We start from the raw sequence: 20790 nt of genomic DNA, 5'->3' as shown, positions 1-20790 counted from the left end.
ATAGATATCTTCTTGACTTTCTTTTAAAAGTGTTATTTCCTTAATATACTCAGTGGGATTAAATACATGGTCCTGCTCTGGATCACACACATGCTCTCTCTCTTTCCAACTGTGAGATACTACAGAGATTCTCTCTCTCTCTGTAATTTCAGATCCAATGTTCACAGATATTTATGTCTAGGTCTCCTTCTTGACCACTTTTCTGAGATGTAATCCTTGACCAGTGTGATTTTCCCTGCATTTTTTATTATATTATATATTATTATTTATTTTATATATTAAGACATATGAGGTGTCTCAATGACAACTGAACTTACTGGGAGGCTTTTGTAGGTTTGGTTATTTTATAGATCTGAATCTTGCACATTTCTTACAGCCTGTAATAATACCACTTCCTTGTAATGAGCCTGAGCAGAGCAGTAAATAGAGATATATTGGTTTTTGTTGAATTGGCAACTTGCAAGGCTGCTTCACTGACTTCAATCTCTTGAGGATTTTCAGGAAAATTTAAAAGTCTGTGGATACTTTTCTTTTATTACTTTATGTTAAGTCACTGTCATAATTATGGATAGGTCGATTAAATGAGTGCAATTCCAATCAAGTTGCCTCAGCTTTACTCTTAGCACACAAAGATCATTGTTGGTAGCTGCCAAAAATTTTATTGTCATGGGATTGCTTTAGGGTTTGACTAATATTATTATTGGTCAAGTGAGTTATCACTAATTATTAAGTTGAGGTAATTACAGTAATTTTATCAGTCTGTGATTTGACAAGAGACTTCTCAGTTTAATGCCAAGTCCTTGTCCCAGAAGAGGCAGCTTTGCTTTTCACAAAGCCAAATTGTGACTTGGCTTTTTCACATAATACTGTGTATTATCCTTATTAAAACAATTTAAAACCGCATTTTTAAAGAATTGCGAGAGCAGTTTGAAGAGGGCCAATGCCACAACAACTAATCCATAGTACCTGTAGTTTAATTTCTTCTTGCCATTTCAAGATACATGTACACTGTTTCTCAGAAATATTTCTGTGAAATTTTAGGGCAGAATAATCCAATCAAGTGTAATTGCAAGATTGACTTTGTACATAATCCAAGCAAAATAATTGTGTTTCCCAGCTCATAATTAATTTCAGAGTATGTGTTGGAAATTCATTGGGTCTTGATTATCATTGGTGCTTCTGAATGAATTTTTCTAGTGTTTTGAATTTCAAACAAATACCTCCAGGTTATTAATTGTGGGTGTGTTCCATATGGATTGGCTTCATGTGCCAACCTGTGGAACCCTCTGGTGCAGCTTTCCCTGTTCTTTTTAGATTTATACAGACAGGAAGCACCACAGCTGGAAGTATCCTTGGTGTAGAACTTCATGGAGCAACACTTGAGCTAATGAGGGGTTTGTATTTATAGAAGTTGCTCTAAAGAGGCACTCAGAGTTTCAGAAATTAGTCTTAATTATTTCAGACTCTTGATTATTCAATGGACTATTTGCTTTTTCTGTTCAGAGGAAATTTCCAGCTGCCTGCTGCCAGCTCTGATTTAGGTAGTTGGCTGTTGAAAGTGTCACATTATCTGACCATAATAAAAATATATAATAATAAAAGTAGAAATAGCTTCTGCTGCAAGGAACAGAGATGTTTCTGGCAGGTTGTGCAAAAGGTGTCATCTGTGTATCTCAGTGTGTTTATGGTTAAGGAATGGGTTAGGGAGGATGCACTATAGAATTTCTTACCTTGCAGGAATTCTTCCACATCAGTTACGTCCTTCAGAAGCTGCCCTGAGTATAGAGTTAAATAACAGTTTCATTTTCTTTTTTGTCTCAATGAATTCCCTTTGGAAATACTTTGCTGGGTTTCCTAATGCAAGTTCTATGCACACTGAATGTGGCCAATATGTGTCAAAAAAACCCCACAAATTTATTCCAAAACCTCTGAGGAACGTTGCAAAAGATGATTTTAAGAGGCTTTTGATCTAAGTGGAATGACTTTATAATTAATCAGCCCTTGGCATGAGATGTGTATCCTTCATAGAAGACATTTTTAGTTACAGCTTGAAAAATGTGATTCCATGCAGAGCCTAAAGAGCTCATCAATATAAGGGGCTTCAATTTCAGGACTGAAAAAACAAAAGAAAAAACAAAACAAAACAAAAAAAAACCACAGCAATAATTGAGTTATATTGCTAGTTACTTATAGAGATTTGTGTTGTGTTGACTTTCTAGGAACAGTAGAAAATAGTTTCATGTTATAATTCAGTAGCCAGAATACAAGGAACCAACACTTATTAGCACACCTCACCTCCAAGCAGTGGTAGAAAAACACCATTTTCTACACAGTGTTTCATAGAGGAAACACTTAAGCTAGAGGTTACCTAGCAAAATTTGAAATATTTACTTACTTAGAGTAGGGGACAGGAAAGTATTGAATAAATTTAAAAGAAAGTATAATTAAACCAATTAATCTAAGGTAATACCTTACTCTGCTCAATAAGCTCTGATGGGAAAATTATTAATTAAACAAATCTGCATACTTAGAAAAAAAAATCTCATTTTGTCATTAAATTATATAGGTTTATAGATACATGAAGTTTCATCAATATAGGTCTAATACTATCTAATTATATGTACAACAGCATTCTGTACAGAAGATAAATAATAGCCTGTAGCAAAGTCATATTATGCTATTAAATAATTTGGGTGATTGATTGTTTCAGGTTTCCTTTTTCTGTGTTTTCTCTGAGCCCATTAACATTTTCCAGGAGGCAGTACTACTTTTTCAACTCCTACTCATAAGTAGGATTGGATTTTTGTGAGAAATGAATCTAGTAAGAGTCTTTTTTTTTTCCCTTCATTTCTGTGTTTTCTGCCTAATCAGTGCAAGCATCAGTCCTTTATACATATATGTGTCCACTTATTTAAATGTATTTATTATCTTCTCAGCAGCTGGCTTCACTCAGCACTGGTGACTGTGACTGTCAGGAAAGTAATGGAATATGTTTCAGTATTCCCTCTCTGTGCTTCATTCTAAGCTACAATTTCAGTTCATTTTTAAAGATAATCAGGACTCTGAACTGCTTAACCAGATAAAACTGAAATTGAAGAAAATTTAATTTTAATTAAAATAGAGTTGTAGTAAAGCAATAACTCACACATTTTCATGTAGTAAATTTTTGCTTGTTTCACAGCATTAAATTCCTTTGCCACATATTATTGTATTGCTCTTTGTGCAAAAACCACAAATGAAGTAAAAGCATGGTAAAAAAGATCAACTCTACTTACAGCCTAAAATAGTATTTTTGCCCTCTGGTCTGTTATTACTTAAATATTAGGCTAGTTTACTGCAGTTGAACTGCAGGCAGTGAAATTGATTGCCGGATATTGTGTAAAGGGGTACTTGAATTTTTGCCTTATAATGAGCAGTGATGGACAGCTCAACTGCAAAGGCACTTCTGTCTCCCTGACTGAAGTGCCCTTATGCACCAGGGTTGAGAATGAAGTGTTGACTGCATGGGAAAATCATATTTGATCTTTGAGTGGCTTTAAATATTTGTTTCTGAGCAGAAAACAGACACTTGAGGGCAAATTGCAACTTTCTTACAGCACTATTGACAGGAAATAGTTTATTATAAAGCTGCAAATGCTAGTTTGCAGTCTTGCATGAAATACAGTACCTGTGACAATAAAGAATGGTGCTACATGGGGTAGAGGCAATCACAACATGAATCATCTGTCACTTCAGCAAAACAGTGCCAATTGAATTTACAAATGTGGCATCTATTTATTTCTACCAGCACTGAGAAGGAGACGAAATGAAATAGAAGTGATGATTACTTGTGACACATTTCTTTTATGAAAATAAGTTCTTTAACTTGTGTTGTTGCAACAGACCGTGTGTTCTTTTTTTTTTTGTGTTTCTTTCAGTGAACCTTATTTCTATATATTTCTTGGAGCTTTGACCTATCAATATGATGGAGTTGTGAGCACTGCTACCTACAGTAGAGCTGTGGTGGTGGCTCACCAGCTTTGTGTCTCTTTGAGTAACTTCAGCCAAAAAGAGCCATGGAACTGAATTGTGGCAGTAAATAGAATCAGAGCATGGACAGCACTGAGGCTTAGATTATCAAATGTGTCTTGGCACAAGTGCTAATTTAACTTTCCAGTAATGATTAAGTGATGCAGGAGGGTAATGCTGTGCCTTTCTCATTACAAAAAAACCTTGGTGAGGTTTGTGTTAACACAGCAGCACATCAGAACTGTGCTGCCAGGTCAGATGGATGTGCCCAGACTCCAGAAACACATCGCTGGCAGCTGAGGGTTCTGTGGTTCGTGTGACACAGGTTTGGGGTGTGTGTGAGCACACCTGTGTGTTTGCAGGCTCTGTAGGCTCTGTGCCATCACTCTGCCCTAGTTCACAGCCACAGGACCAGTCAGCCTCCAAGAGACCTCCAGCATCAAGGAGTCCAACCTTTGACCACTCACCATGAGCATTCACCACCTTGTCAGCTAAACCTGGCTACTGAATGCCACATCCAGACAATTCTTGGACACCTCCAGGGATGGCGACCCCACTGTGCCATGGGCAGCCCCTTCCAGGTCTGAACACCCTTTCAGTGAAGAAATTCTCCTGATGTCCAACTAATTACTGAACCAGAAGCCTCTATGAGATGATTGTACCATAATCTCCAGGTGCACACACAAATTATGAGTCCCAAATACTTTGACAATTCAGGTCTATGTCTGTACATCTAACTTCACACCTTCAAACCTTCTTGATAGATGTGGATGCTGTAGATCTTGAAAACCTTGAGATCCCATTCTTCAGAGACACATGTAGTCCTTGGGGATGTCAGAGGAGAATACATTTTAATAGTGAGCTTTTGAAAGGATGGATGTTTATTAGAACTGTCCACATTTATGAAGTTGCCAAGACACCACCACTGCAAATATCTGTAAGTTTGATGAATAAATGAAACAAGGAATTTTGTGCTTTAGAATAAGATGGTGCTCTTCTTGGTAGAGTATTTTGCACATAGTTTGATTTATGTATCTTCTATGGACCTGCATGTGTTTAAAAAAATGCCAGGTCCTCTGCAGTTTCAGCTTGTGAAAACAATCTACTTGCTGCAAGCTCTTTGCTAGTACTTACTGTATTTCAGTAGCACACCTTTTAATACAACCAAGAAAATGAGAGGAGAGTTGTGTTCAGTGGTTTAGCTAAGCTGTTATGAAGGGCAAGATTTGCATAAGCATTTCTGTCCTTGTAAATTTTATGTCATTTACATTTCATTAAACTTCAGGGTAACAGTCAAAACGAAACCATTGATTTCTTCTCCACTGCTCTTTTGGTATTCTTCTGACCTATGCTCTTTGTCGAAATTGGAAAAAAATAGGGGAATGGATTTCCTGCTGTGGCTGTGACCTGAGTGAGCTCTGCACATTTAACCTGTGGGAAGGAACAAAGGATGGCTCCGTGTCCTTCGGATCCTGTGGCAAGACCTGAGCTGGGAAGGGAATGTTCCTTGGGGGAGCTGTAGAGAGTCTGGTCTTTTTATTCCTCTCAAAAGGAGAAGGGACTTAGGTGAGTCAGGGAACATTTGTGTTCATTATAAACAATGCTTTGGGCCTGCCTAGGGAATAAGAAAAATCTGTGGAGCTTCCCTGCTAATATTTTGCTTCTGAAATGCGATATTTCTGCAAATTAACACATGTGGAAGCAGAAAAATCTAGAACATGATGGCTATTTTTCAGTATTTTGGTTTTGGTCCATAAAGTTCCTATTATTTTCCATGTTCATTTTTCATTGTTATAGCACTATATTTTCTTTGTCTTTCCATGTTCTTTATTCTGTTATAGCATTTGGTCTTTTGCAGGTCATTCTTTGTTTAAGAATCTGAGATCCCAAACACCACTAGCAGGTTCTTTCTGCATTATTTTATATGTGAATATAAGTTATCAAAAATATTTATTTCCCCCCAGAAAAAAAAAAACTTGGTGACACATTTTTAAATTAGTTTTAAGTAACAATTCAAATTACAATATATTTATTTCCTGCTCAATTTTACTAGCTGTAATTTGCAATAATCTCAACAGTGTTTGTGGAAATTATATTCTTACTATTTAATTTGAAAAATAATCCTAAGTAGCATTTTTAAAAAATATGTGTAGGAATATATGTTTATCACTGACTCATAATTTAAAACATGGCCTGAAATGCAATATTCTGAAATGATACTGCTGCTCTACCCTTCTTCAACAAGAAATTATTTCTTTCAAGCGTTACCTTATTTTCTATTTTCTAACACATTTTTTTTGCTTCTGATCTTCCCAACTCAAATTGTCCTTGAATTTCAGGGAGTTTAACCTAAACATTAACCAGCTCCTCAACTCTGTTATTTGAACAAAATTATTAATTTTTCATGCTCATCTCAGGTTACACAAACTCGTTTGAGGATGCAAAGCTCCTTACAAGAGATGGTTCAGAAATCATTTATGGCCAAGGGCTCTGTTTGGAGTTTGGAATGAATATTCACAGAAAATTTTATTTTGTGCTGTTGTGCACAAAATAAAATCCAATTCTCCTGGGTGTTTGCAATTGCCTTCTGAAGCTGAATCCAGCAGTAGCACGAGGCAGCATGAACATAATAAAACATTGTAAATACATGAGCAAGTTATTAAGTAAATTAAATACCAGTGTTTCTATCTCTGAGGAGCACTGCAAATAGATTATGGTTTGTTTGTCTCTGTCCTGTAATCCAAGAACTAAACCAAGATGTGTTACAAGGATTTCCATAGATTCAGAATGTTAGGAATTTCTGAGCATAGCTCTTTCTCCTCTCTATATTATCAACAGGATTAATAGGGGTGGGAGAACACCTGTATCTTCATTTCAGCAAACTGTCATTTGAGATTGATCTACCAGGGTATTTCTTTTTCTTCAGTAATTTTAATCAAATTATTACTGGTACATGACCACATATATCTACTTTATCTGATCTTGAGTGTTGAAAGATTAATAAAGATGAACTGAGGACTTGGAACACTTCCATTGCAATCTGGCTTTTTAAAATCACTGATTCTTCTCTGTATTTCTTTTGACTGGGTGAAAGCCCTTTAGAACAAAACAAAAGCAGATAGTATTTTTTTTTAAGTTCTTGTATGCCTTTGATACAAATGGTCAGAATTTAATGTGAAAATTAGCATCACTGCAGTTCCAATTGCATGCTTCACCAAAACAAAACTAAATGATACTAACATATTTAGCATTGCTAGACACGCATTATTAGTAGATTTATCTTCTTTTACTAATTTTTTGACATTAATAGCATGCACGTAAAATTAACACTGCAGCTTCTTTAAACTGCTAAAACAGCAGATGCATATTAATTATTTATCATTTTCAGCCAGAATATTAGAGTCTTTCTTTTCTTAAATGGTTTTCTTGAAGTATGCTCTAATTATTAAAAAAAAAAAAAGAGAAAAATTATAAATATTTTTATTTATTTTCTTAAAATCTGTAGGAAGCTTTTGAATTGACATGCATTTCTAGGTTTCATCCTGTGTCTGGCAATGACTTTGGGTCCAAGAGGACACAGGTATCCCCTGGAATTGTGGCTTGGGAATAGAAGGCTTTGGGTTGTATTGGAGGAAATCCTGCCATGCCTTCCATATCCCAGCTAACCTCTTGCTCTGCTCATTTATTTAAGAGCACTGATTTTTTAAGTGTGTTGATCTGTTCATAATATGACTCCTCAAACAACTGTGCTGGCACAGTAAATTGTGGTGAAGCCAAAATGTGGCTTCCATTGGTTGCAAAATCTGGAAGCATGCATCAGAGATGTTTATTACTTTAAGAAAAGCATCCTCAACACAGATAACATATGTAATGTTATTTCATATTGTCCTCCAAATATGTACAGACAGCATGTGATTGTGAGTCATTGCAATGTTCACTACATGCTCTAAACAAAATAATTGTCATCCTAAACCTGTCACTTTCAGTGTTTTCTTACAGATTTTCTGTCTCCATTCCATTCCTTGCAGAGCGCTATAGGGCTTTTATTATTTTTAATAACAATAAATCTCATTAGTGTGAGTAAATACGAATCTGTCCTTGTTCATAATCAGAATAAGGATGTATATGTTACCTGATGTGTGTTCTGGCAGCTGAAAACCTATTTTGCATAAAGCAAGACCCTTATTTGACTATATTTAGTCTCCATCATGGCTGGAGGAAAGGAGATCTGTGTCAGCGTCTCATTTCCACATTTGTTGTTTGTTCCATCTATGGTGGCCATCACCAAGGTTTAGTTTGTGAGGGAGCAAACACCAAGACCAGCCTGTTAATGTGCCAGAAGTTCCTTATTTCCTGAAGTGGTTAATACAAAACATAATTCATGCAGGAGGTGCTGTGTGCCCTCTTTGCTGCTTCGACTCCATGGTTCCACTCTGTTTGGCTGCCTGGCTCAGGAGAGAGAATTTTTTTTTTTTCTCAATGGAACAGATAAAAAATTCCATAATGTGCTTTGCACTTGAATTGAAAATATTCCATATGATATAAATTTGAAAATCCACCTGTGCCAAGCTTAGTTCATCAGTTTGATTTGTGTTCCATGTTCCCTCCTGCAGACACACACAGACATGAGCTTCCCTCCAGATTTCAGTTTAAGAACTTCCTATATCTAATTTTCTGGGAGCAACAAACAGGTACATTTCAGACATAGGCTTGCAGGTATAGAATTTCTGAAGTAGTTTTCCCTAAGATAAAGATTAAAAAAAAAGAAAGTCCAAATATGTGTCTGCTATTCAATAATTTGGATTGTGCAGTTATTTTGAGCATCAGAGCTATAGCTTCAAGTAGTTCTGCTGAACGCCATTGGATTAATACCTTTGCATATTTTAGGAAAGTAAAAGATATCAAATTATTATCCAAATTAGGATTTGGATAAAATGGTTCCAGCAGTTTGTGGTCAGCTTTGTACATGCCTGATAGTTCTGAGTGTTTCCAATCTTTTCATCACTGATTATTTCCACACACCCCCCTTACAGTGGGTTGTACTATGATCTTGAAATTAATGAGAGTAGAAGGTGCTAAGCAGATGTTCTGCTATCAAGAATAGAATCCAAAATAATATAGTAAAGTATTGAATGTGCTGGTTTGAATTTGGATGGCAAACAGTAAGTTGTGCAGAAACCTAAATATATGGTTATTGGATTTTTTAAAATAAGGTTATTTTTAAAGCTTCAAGAGATTTTTTTTTTTTTTTTTTGTAATCCATAAGACTTCTGTCAACCCTTTTAAGTATCCACCACCACTGTTAAAATGTTGGGCAGTGTTTTTTGGGTTTTTTGGTCACATGGCCAAGCCTTCAGTCTGTTGGTGGAAAGTTTCTTTCAGTTCAGTAGTGACACAGGCGTTTTCTAACACAGAAAAACCTGAGAATTGTCTTCTCCTTTCTCCTGTTACATTCTGTTGTTAGTAAAACATAAAAACATATTTTAGCTATTTGTAATGTGTGGAAGAAATGCTCTTTCTTTTTTACAACTTAGTGGTTACACAATTGTAGTATAATTAAAAAGGAAAAATTTTACTTCGTATCAGTTGGGGTGGAAATGTTACATAATGTTGCTCTATTTTTACCACTTCTGTGTCATTTTAATTATCAGCTATTACAACAAGCTAAGTGGAAAGGGGGATTCAAAATTATGAGAGTACTGGGAAAAGTTGTTTGGTTTTCTTTTTGTTCTTGACATTTAATTAAATTTCTCAGAAAGGAGCAGGGAAATTAGTCAGATGGTTTTGCATCAGTGTGTCAAAGCAGTTTTGCTTTTACACAATACATGTGTTGCTTTTTATTCTGTGTATCTTAAAAAGAAACAAGAGAGACAGTATTTTTAAAGTACATTTACTAGGCATTAAGACAAGAGTGATTTGCAGTGAGAGAAAGGGGAGTGATGTGGTTTTTTTGTCTTTCATGGTGATTAAGCACATTTCCTTGTGAGGAAGGGAAAAAGATGACAGCAAGTTCTGGAGGGTTTGGGGGATTTTTTCCATATCAACTTCATTTAGGTTTACTTTTAAGGACGGCAGAAATCTGTTTAAAGAGACAGTTTTGAGTAATACATACACAGATTTGCAACCACTCTGTTGACAAAATGTTATGTAAACAGAATACAGTGAATATTCTCTGTAAAGCAAACCAGTATTTCTGTAGGGTTCTGGTTTTCTCTGTGTATCAGTGGATGTATTATTATTATCTGGAGAGTTTATCACAGGTGGTATGGTATCTCCAGTTTTCTTTTAAACCTTTTTGTTAACTCAACATCGTGAGAATGTGATTTTTTTAAAAAAGGTGGTTTTAAAGAATTCTTTTTAATTATTAGCAACACTAAGACAAAATAGAAAAAAAATTCTGAATCCTTTCTGAGCACTCTCACTAGCTTGTTTCTCTTCGAGGTGATGCTCACTGCCTTACAATTCTGTATTTTCTGTAATGTCCATAAACCTTTCACAGGCACAGCCATTTTCCTCACCCATATCTCCAATCACTGCATAGTTCTAAGCATCCCCTGTCCATTTGTGGCCATGCATCCCGAAATGCAAGCTGCACACAATGACACAGTGCTCTTGTGATTCATCATCTCCTGCTCCATTGCCTGTAAAGCTGCTTTGAAAGGCTTTTCTTGTGGCTGTTGTTAAAATCCCTGGTTGCAGAATTTCAAAGTTTTTTTTTTGGTTTTTTTTTGTTTTGTTTTGTTTTGTTTTGTTTTGTTTTTTTTTGGTTTGGTTTTTTTTGGTTTTTTTTTTTTTTACAAAAGAGAAGCAAATGTTTTCCTCTTCCTCCATATTTCATATTTCTACCAGTGCCTAGTGAAGCAAAGCACTTCAAAACTGGCATACATGCCATATTGCAATTCTAGTGGATAATTCATAGAGAAGTGAATAAAGACATAGCAGGAAACTGCTTGTTACCAATTCTACTCTGTAGACACCTGCTCCAGGTTCTGCTCCTCTTGGCTAGCTTTTTTCTGTGCCAGTTATTTTTTTGCTTTTCCTTGCTGATATTTGAAAGTCTGAAGTTATGGTCTTCTCCTTGGCATGAATAAAATTCATTCTTACTTCTATTTTAAACACCTTGGAGTGTTCAGCACCATTTTTGATAGAGGAAAAGGTCTCTGTTTGACTTAATATACAGAAAAAAACCTTTATATGACTTCGGTGAGCAGTTGAGGAGTGCTTTCCCAAAATTTCCTGTTCATAACTACTTGCAGAACACCACCAGTTTTTCTGGATCAATATTCTGACTGTATCCACTTCCAGCAAGAAATAACAGCTAGAATGAGTTTCTTTGTTCAAAGAGAAAATTTAGGAAGGCAAAAGAACATGTCAGTGACTTTGTGAGGTGTAGCAGGTGGGTGCATTTTCTAGCAGAGGGTAAATGGGATGTGTAGGCTTAATTGAAGGCTGATTTTTTGAAGAATTTGTCTTAAAAATGGACATGGGGACAGCATTGTAGGCTGCTGTAGCTGAAGATTTAATCAAGTAGCTGCTGCTTATCAAAATTGCAGTGATGAGCAGTGGTGGTGTGAGTTCAGTACCCAGAGCCTTCCTGTTGTAGGTGCTGCAAAACTTGAAGCGTCTGTCTTCGGTTAGATAAAAGCCAGAAGAACCACAGATAACCTGATTTTCCAGGGAAATAGAAACAGATCACTGTGACTGACTGCAGGATAACCAGTGGGAGCTAACAGCTGTTGAACATTACCAGCAAAGGAGGCGGGGGGAAGCTGGGTTAAAAGTTAAAAGCACAAAAACATAAATGTCTATGACATGTCAGTTTATACATCTTTGGGTTTGTCATGCTTAATTCAAGATCAAGTGCTGACAAAGGACAGTGCAGAATGTGCACTGGGAATGAATAAATGTAAAAATGCCTCTTTCACAGGAATGCATTACACTAACTATTCACTTCAGGAACTGAGTGCCAAAACCATCTTATTTGACCAAATGCATGCTATTCTGTCCTTTATACTCTAATTTATTCCCATCAGGTGCTGTGAAGTCCTGCTCGGAGTGTCTATTTTCAGCATAAAACTGTTTGTCAAATTTCTATTAAGCTTAAGGTGAAAAATTAATGAGCCATTCACTTCAGATATTTCAAAACTAATACTGCTGTATTATTAATGCAGCAGAAAGTCAAAGACGTGGGTATGTACAATTATTGCTTGGTGTTCAGTCGTACTACTTTTTTCTGTCTGTATTTTTGGGGGAACATCATTAAAACACTGTTTTAGGTCATAGAAGGAATTATTTTGATGAATTCTGTCAGTAAGCTTTTTAGACAGTTTTAGATAACTTTTTGTTTTATCTGATCCTGGCAGAAGGTGCCTTGAATAAACACATATTGATGAGGTACAGTTTTCTAGCCAATATTCCTTTGAATATGGAATTTAAACAAAAATGAACAGAAAGTTGATTCATATAGCACAAAACTTCTCAGAGAAATGCAAATAAAAGACTATTCGCATAATACTGAGGAAGCTGTGGGTGAACAATATCTTTGGGCTAGAGAGGTATGACATTGTGACTAACTCTTTGATTTTTCAGTCTTCAAAAAAAGTCACTGAAATGATGATTAAATTGTACTTTTGTTCAGAACTGAGTGGGGTATGGTGCACTAGCATTACTATTAAATTCAGAAATGCCAGAGCATGTTGTCAGTACCAGTAAGTTCAGGGGTGGAGCACTGTGAAATGCTGGGCTGGGGGAGTGTGTCCCAGGTGGTCAAGGTTTATGCTTGCATTTAAAAAGAAAACATGAACCACAGTCACAGCAGAAGTAGAAATTCAAGCCTTGTTTTCTGTGCAGAAACTTTCTAAAGATTGCCTCATTTTTGTGCTCCTAAAATTAACTTAATAATTGATTAGTGTATTTTCCTCCTCACTTTCCAGTAAGTTCTCCAGGGACTTTCTGAAATTAATAGTAGTTCTGGGCCTGGCACAGTTACATTGTTAGACTTGCAGAGAAGAAGGAATTCTGCTTCTTGGAAGAGTTTCATGCTGTAAAACTAAATTTCATTACATTCAAAATGTCAAATTTAAATTATCCTTGAAGCATTTGTTGTTCCCACAGATGCTGAAGGGTTTGGCATCCAGCAGAGAAAGTGCCAGCAATAATCCCTGAGTTCTTTCAATGTGTTTTGTTTCTTTCTGAAGTTACACTGCACTGTTTCACTGTCACTACAGCACCAAGCCCATGAGTATTTAAAACCTGAATGATTAAGCTTTAAGTAGCAGCCCTGGAAATCTCCAGGTTTAAATGTGCATTGGTCTTGGATAGTCACTTTTGAAATCTGGTCATGATGCACATTGCTTTCCTCAGCCTTCTTCAATTCATAAATGCCTGGCAGAGGGGAAGGAACTCTATGCGATTTTTTTTCAAGCATTTTTAAATATGAATTTCAATAGTGTTTTTTTTTTTCTGTTAGTAGTTCATCAAGTTTAGTTACTGGAGAATTTTATGGAATTTACATCTGGAAAAGATGTCAGGAGGTCACTGAGTGCACCTTCCCTCAGGGAGGGCATCAGCCATATCTGCATCATTCCTGACAGATGTTTGCTTACACTTTTCTCTAGAAAGATTTCAGTTTAAGAGATTTTATCACCTGCCTAGGCAAGTCTTTATGTATTCCTCCTATTAGAAAGTTTTTCTTCTAAATATATCTGCCCAGATAACTTAAATCTGCCTTTCTATAGATTCTTTTTCCTTTTTCTCACATCCTTTGAATTCCATCTTCTATTGTGAAATGATTCATTTTTAAATACAGAGGGGTTTCTCCAGTAAGTTGCTCTTGAAAGTGTATCTTTCACAGGTTATTCAAGTATGAAGCTCAAGTTGTGAGTAACTAGAGAGAGATTTTTCTCATCTGAAATGATTTGAGCTTCATTCCCCTGTAATACAGTCTGCAGATTGACAAACACTGGAAAGAAAATAATGTCTCAATTGCACATCTCTGATGGACTTTTTAGGATTCTTTTTAAGTGCAGAAACAGACTCTCAAAACTTGACCAAACTGATTTTGCCATCACTTTATTGAAGTGACAATTTCAAGAGATTTTGAACCCAGACCAACTTTTATGAGACAAAGCTTTTCTTTTTTTTTAAATTATATTTTGAACCAGCTTTTCCTTTCCACCTAAAAATTTGTCTGATTCTTTCAAACTGAACACTGAGCACCTTGCCACTGAGTATTACAGGTGAACAACACCTTTTGTTTTTCCATAATTAAATGATACCGTTTTGGCCAATTTTTACATTAGGATTAAAGGTGTACCATAAAAAAATTCAGGAGTTTCTAGAACAAAATTAAAAAATAAGATTAATGTGTCTAGATTTCTTTTTTTCTTTATACTGTGGTTCAGTAACAACTGATAGTAGTTTAATCGAAATTTATTTGAAAGGTGCTGCTGATTGCTGATAGCTTCCTCCCTTTGTTCCTGCAGTCCCACGGAATTTAAAGGATGCTTTTGGGTAGTAGAGAACTCAATGTTGACAGGAAATGCAGTGTTTGTTTTGCAGGTTGTGTCAGAGCTGTGTCCTGCCCCGGGTTATATCAACCTCCCGTCCTTTTCTGTGCTGGGCTTTCCTCTGCCAGGAGCGTTCCTGCTTTCCATGGGAAGAGATGGTCCCCATATTGGGCCAGCTGAAATAGCTGAGGAAAATAGCTGATTATTCCTGAAGTGTCTCAGAGCATTTCTGTGTGCCAGGTTAGGTTTTTATTTTTCCCCCACAGTTCTGTCAGTTGGTCTCCCAAAATATCTCATTATCTCATCAGAAACCTTTCTGCGGTCAAGTGTTAGGCATGTGTATGCAAGCTCACTTTTTTTTCAGTCAAAGGGAGATTTAAATATTTGCATGAAACTGCTGATATTGAGAGGTTTGTGCTATATCTGCTTAAGGTGTTTCAGCTATAAATGAAGTGTTCTGATGCTTTCTGATCATACCTTTCTCGTCGCAGTGTGTCTGTTTATTCTCTTCTTATTCCAGACCTCCTTCAGCTGTTCAGTTTTTACTTGAATTTCAAAGTTATTGCTGATCAGTATTTCCATTCTTCATTGATTTCTTTAGCTACACACCAATTTAATTTGTTGTGTTTAATTCACAGTCTAATATCTGCTCAGACTCATTTAACAGTTTTTTGTGGAACTATTGCCAAGATACCATAATATGTACATGCAATTTTGTAGTAGATGTTCTTGAAGAAGCTTTTTTTTTTCAGTATTATAAGCACAAAACAACAGCTGCTTATCTAAATCAGTTGTTTTAAGTTGTGTGGTAGAAATGTGCATTTTTGTGCTCAGTTTATGAAGGAGAGAAATCTAATTTTCATTTACTAAATTGCTCTTCCCTTTCTGTCATTTAAGATGGAAGCTACAGGCAGAATCGACTGAACCTCACAACGCTGTTGGTACAACCAATTTCTGCTCTGCTTGCCAGAAAACTTGTTTCCCTCCCTGAGGACACTGCCCAAAAAGAGAGGTGTACACCCCTCCAACTGCCAGCTGCAGGTAATGCTTTTCCAACACACTTCACCTGTGGGATGTTCCTCTCAGACTCCAAATCCACTTTCTACAGCTATACAGCTGAAAGGTTTAGCTGATTATGGGTGTGTTTTGCTTAGATACCTTTTAGAAGAGGCTATGAACAGTCTAAAAATTATGCTCCTAAAATCTGATAGATGGAAGTTGTGGTTTAAAAAAAAAGAGTAGAAGGCATTGAACACTAATTTTTAATATGGACTTAGAGTCTCCTCTGTGTAGATGCCAACACTAGAGAGGATTGTTAGTGCTGCAGTATGTTTTGTTAGGCCTTAGTAATGTTATTTTAACATTAAGGCATCAGTAACTACATTATTCTGTGTATTTTTTTCTGTTTCTGGAATAATAACACTTAAATTCTAAATATATCTCTGTGTTCCTTAATTTGTATATGCCTTTTACTCTTAGTAATGTTGTTTTAACATTAAGGCATCAGAAACTATATTATTATGTGTGTTTTTTTTCTGTTTCTGGAATAATAGCACTTAAATTCTAAATATGTCTCTGTGTTCCTTAATTTGTGTATGCTGTACAATAAATAGTGTATTGTTACCTGAACCCTCAGGCAGCTTTTTCTCCCAGTTTTCACCAGGAAAACAGGCATCACAAGAAGAACAAAATACCTTGAGTAGAGCCAGATGAATGCATTCATAGTATTTCCCTAGAAATAATGCCATTAGCAAAGTCAAACAGATTAGTGCTTGAAAAGACTTATTTATGATAGGAGAAGGGTTAAAAAAAAGTAAGACTACAGTCTTCCAGCACAGTGTTTCATCAAAAGAACATCTTCCAGAGAACATTTTAGATGAGGTACATGTTTAAACAGTTATTCTTCAGTAAACAGTCTTCAGTTTCTTTTTGTACCTGTCCATCTTTCACCAGAAAAAAAAAAGGTTTATTTCATTATTATTCCCATTTAAATGAATTTATTTGAAACTGTGGTCTTGGAAGGTAGGAGGCAAATTAATTTAGCCACTGTATCCTGTGCTTGCTGCACACAGTGATGATAACAGTATGAACAAATTTTAAGGGCAACCAATGTAGTATCATGTGCTGTATCCCTTGTTTATTGCTTTTGGAACGTTATTGTGGAATTGGAGTACAATACAACAAGTTATAAAAAAGGTTGATTAATTTTACGACTTGTGTTAGCATTTGTAGCTATACATACTAAAAAGGAAGTCAGAAGACCTCATGTTCATTGCTTAAACTTTTGTGGTTAGGCAGGACAGTTGTTCTCCATGCATGGCTGACTAGATTTTTTTTTAAATAAACTTTTAATTTTATTATTGTCCCCGCAACCAGTAGAAAAGGGGAAAAGGCCATTTTGGAAGGAACAAGTGCTTAGCCATTCCAGATAGCTACATGAAGCTTGTTAGTATTTAAGGAATTTTCAACAGCTGAAGTGCCTGGAGCAAAGCCTGAATTTGGGCTGGAAAATGACACTCATTTTAGAAAGGTAAAAGGCTGCACAATGTCTGTTTCTCAAAAAGCTTTTTCTGGAGGCTGCAGGACAGAATCACCCTAAAGGGCTTATTCTTCTTTTTCTGTGACAGGTGTGGCATGTCTGTTTTATTTCTGTGGGAAGACAGGAATTCTGTGAGAGGAGAATTTCTGGAAAGAGAGAATATTCCAAGCCAGCAATATAGTGAGAGCCAGTCCATGTCTGGTTTACTCTGGGTGAACACAACAGCTTTGTGTGATTTCATGTAAAGCTTTTGAACCACAGTAATCCATGGGAGATTTTTTTAAAAAGTCCTAATTTATTAAGAAAATAGGGACTATAATAAGAAGCCCTGTATAATTCTGTAATGTATTATAATATATTTTTCCTTGAAGTGGTGGTGAAGCTGTTGATGTTCTGGAGCACAGAGCATGCTGTTGTGCAGTAGCATCCTTAATGGAAGAGATAAAAGCCTGGTCTCATGATAAGAAATGGTGTATAACTGTTTCATACTAGTAATAGCTAAGGAGATAATGCTGAGGATAGCAATGCATTAGGAAAGAGCAAAGGTTGAATTTGCAGTCTTCCTGTTGATTTGAAGAAGCTTAAGAGAGAGATTTCACTTCTGACGTAGCACTCATCACTTATCTGTCAAAAGAGGTGAATGAGCAATTCAGATGATTGGTTGGCTTGAAATTTGTTAGGATAAAATGATCATCATTCTCTCATCATTATGTTTCAAAAAGCTGAACAGCAGATTCATCAGTAACTATTAAACATTTATATATAGTTTTCTCACATTGCTGCTTTTTTCCCTTAGCCTTGCAGTTTTCAAGAGACAAAATGTGGCAGAGGGAGTGGGAGGATGAAGGCAAACATCCCACACAGATTGAGTGCTCAGGACCTATAAAGCAAATAGTGGGAATTGAAGTCAGCTGTTAATTTGGTGTTAGATGAACTCAGTAATTAGATTTGCTTTTTGTTTGGTATGGTACATTATTGTTAATTCTCATTAATCTGAAATTCTGTGCTCCCGTGAACTTTTTCCCAAAGATTGGCAATTAGAAGGAATTTCAGACTGAACTTCTATAGAGAGACTGTAAACTTTAGAAGCTTCCTCTTTTTTTTTACAAAATCTCACTAGGATATTTGCTAGAACATTGTGAAGGTTGTTGTAAAACTAAAGCTCTCCTATAAACATAAATGAAGGAAGTCTTGCTGTGTACAGTGAACTGCCTTTGTTGTTGTTAAGTTTCCCACTATTTGGGAGATTGCAGTAATGCACAAATTACCCTTTTTCAATTAAACTCTTGAGTATTTAATGTGAATCTAGCTAATGGCAATTAATTTACAAAGTGTTTTTGACACTAATGACGACCTACTTTGGTTTCAATGGAAATCCTGGAACCCTGCTATTTAAACACATCAGTGTTATGTGTGTAATCTTTCCCTTTGGTTTCAAGTGTCAGTTTTATACTCGACCTGAGTAATGTCTGAGAAGAGAGGAGGTGAGACAATTCCAGGATTTCAGTAGTGATCAGTCTCCAGGTGTCTGGGGCATCCTCCTGCTCTGTGGCTCATCCTGTTCTTCCATTCTTCTCCACATTTATGTTGCTGGTCACTCTTGGAGGTGAGGGCTGGATGGTCACTTGGTGTGACCTAGTATGGCAGCTGAATTGGTAGGAAGTGTAAATGCAAGTGATCTCATTTAAACATCCCACTTCTTAGCACCTCCTAATGCCTTTTCTTGTGCAGTAGGTGTAATTTCTTTTATATTTTAAAATTATAAAGCCAATGCATGAGTAGTTTAAGTAACTTGAATGATATCAAACACTGTGTGAATAATAAAGCCAAGTGTACAAAGACTCCCAGCATTCTGCTGCAGACAGTAAAATTACTCAGATCAAAATGCTTTTCTAGGTAGAATCTTTTGATCTTTTGTAACCTTTTCTTAGTCTACAAAATACAGTCACTGATCAATAGTGAATCATCACAGTGACTGCAGTGCAGAGCTCTGTTGTAGGCTGCAAACAAATCCACCTCCTCTGACAAAATGGGTGAGTGGAACAGATAACCAGAACTGACTGTTACTGGAAAGGTTTGTAGCACAACACAATGAATTTTTATGAGACTTTGAACATCTATTTTATCTAGTTCCATGTGTCATATGTTCATTATACTAAGTTTATAGTCAACTCTGATCATGTGAAATTTGAATCATTAATTATACGAAAGGAATAATTGGAAGAGTCTGTTACTTTCCATATTATACGATGCTCATCCAAGATAAATAAAATTCTCTGCCAAGTGCTGCACTACTGCAAATCAAGCCTGTCTTCTTTTCAGTCAGAGGAAGGGCATGGAGTGATAAAGTGAATATCTCCTCCTGTTAAACTACAGCCTTGTGATAATATTATATGTGTTTCTCCTTCATAGTTTGCTACCTGTCAGAGAAAATAAAGACTCCCATATTTAATAAACTGTGGCTGGGACATCTCACACTGTAATATCAATATGCAAACAATACCATAATTTCTGGGTATTGGGACTATGCTAAACATGAATCCAAGGAAGCAAATAGAGAAAGATGCCAGCAGATTGTGTGGCAGTGCATGTTTCTGTATCTACCAAATCTGGAGTCATTGTACATAACAGCAGAAATATAACAAAGTTCTGCAGATGTCTCTTACTGGCATTTGAATGAAGAACAAGTTAAATAGGGAGCTCTGATCTAATTCAGACATCCTGTATATGAAAACTTACAGGCTTTTAAAACCAATACCCTCAGATTTTCTTTTCATGATCACTTTAAATTCTGTTCCTTTTTTAAACAGAAGTTCATGAGAAGAATTAAGCATGAACAGTGTGAAGCATTTTTTAATGTATCTTCCCTCTACTCCCAACTGAAGCCTTGAGGAATGAGTTTTTTACCAGAATTGCAAATGATCAAGATATATTTTCAGAATTCTGTTCTGCACCAGTGTTTTCCTGTGTGATGCTTTGCTTTTGATTACTATAAAGCAGGAAAAGAATGAAAGTAGTGTGAGGTTATGAAATTTAACTCCACCATCTGAAGCATTTTCAACTCTCTTTGATGTTGACTGTGACACATTTATTCTGTATCACATTAGGCCATCCTAGTTTAGAGCCTCCTGAAAGGACTTTATTCTAGGCATGTCTGATGATAGGGAATTTAACCAACATGTTTGAAAATGAGACTGAGGCTTATACTCCTCTATGCATGAGCTTGGGATGACGTTAAAAGCTAAAAAACAAAAAAGAAACAACAAAAAAAAAAAAGAAAATGGAAACAAGCCTAACTCATGTTCTTTCAACATAACTACTGTAAATAGGTTTTTCAGAACCAAAATACTAAAGTTTTCCATCAAATGAGAGGAAAAATAGGCATGGATTTCCAAAAATAACTATGTACATGTTAGAGGAGAAGGTAATCATTTGGTATGAGACAATGTAAAAGTTCCAGGTCAGGCAAGAAATAAACTTTAAAAACCCAGTAAAGATGTTTGTGGTCTTTTATCCCAGAAGTAGCTTTTAGCTTACATAAAGACAGTGTATCCTGAATATTTTTAAGGTAAAGTCTCCTCATAGCTTTCCAGAGGAGATATGGGAAAAAAAAAAAAGGAGAGATTTGTCAAGATTCTGAAAATACAGCGTTAGGACAAGAGGTTTGCGGTCAGAACTGTTTAGAGAGGATTAAATTTTGCTCCTGCTGTATACTCCAGAGCAGTTTCAGCCTTT

The 20790-nt window shown here is 36.1% G+C and overlaps 1 protein-coding gene across 11 annotated transcripts in view; it reads left to right on the top strand.

The window, feature by feature from the left end:
* Positions 1-20790, top strand: part of NAALADL2 (N-acetylated alpha-linked acidic dipeptidase like 2) — a 412338-nt gene that overhangs the window by 288403 nt on the left and 103145 nt on the right. For all 11 annotated transcript variants that reach the window (XM_072933148.1, XM_072933147.1, XM_072933146.1 and 8 more), the window contains one exon: positions 15414-15557. In XM_072933148.1, coding sequence (XP_072789249.1) covers positions 15414-15557 — 144 coding nt within the window. The remainder of the gene's footprint in view (positions 1-15413; positions 15558-20790) is intronic.

Source organism: Taeniopygia guttata, chromosome 9, assembly GCF_048771995.1.
Source record: "Taeniopygia guttata chromosome 9, bTaeGut7.mat, whole genome shotgun sequence".
NCBI lineage: Eukaryota > Metazoa > Chordata > Aves > Passeriformes > Estrildidae > Taeniopygia > Taeniopygia guttata.
This window is presented reverse-complemented; position numbering and strand designations above follow the sequence as displayed.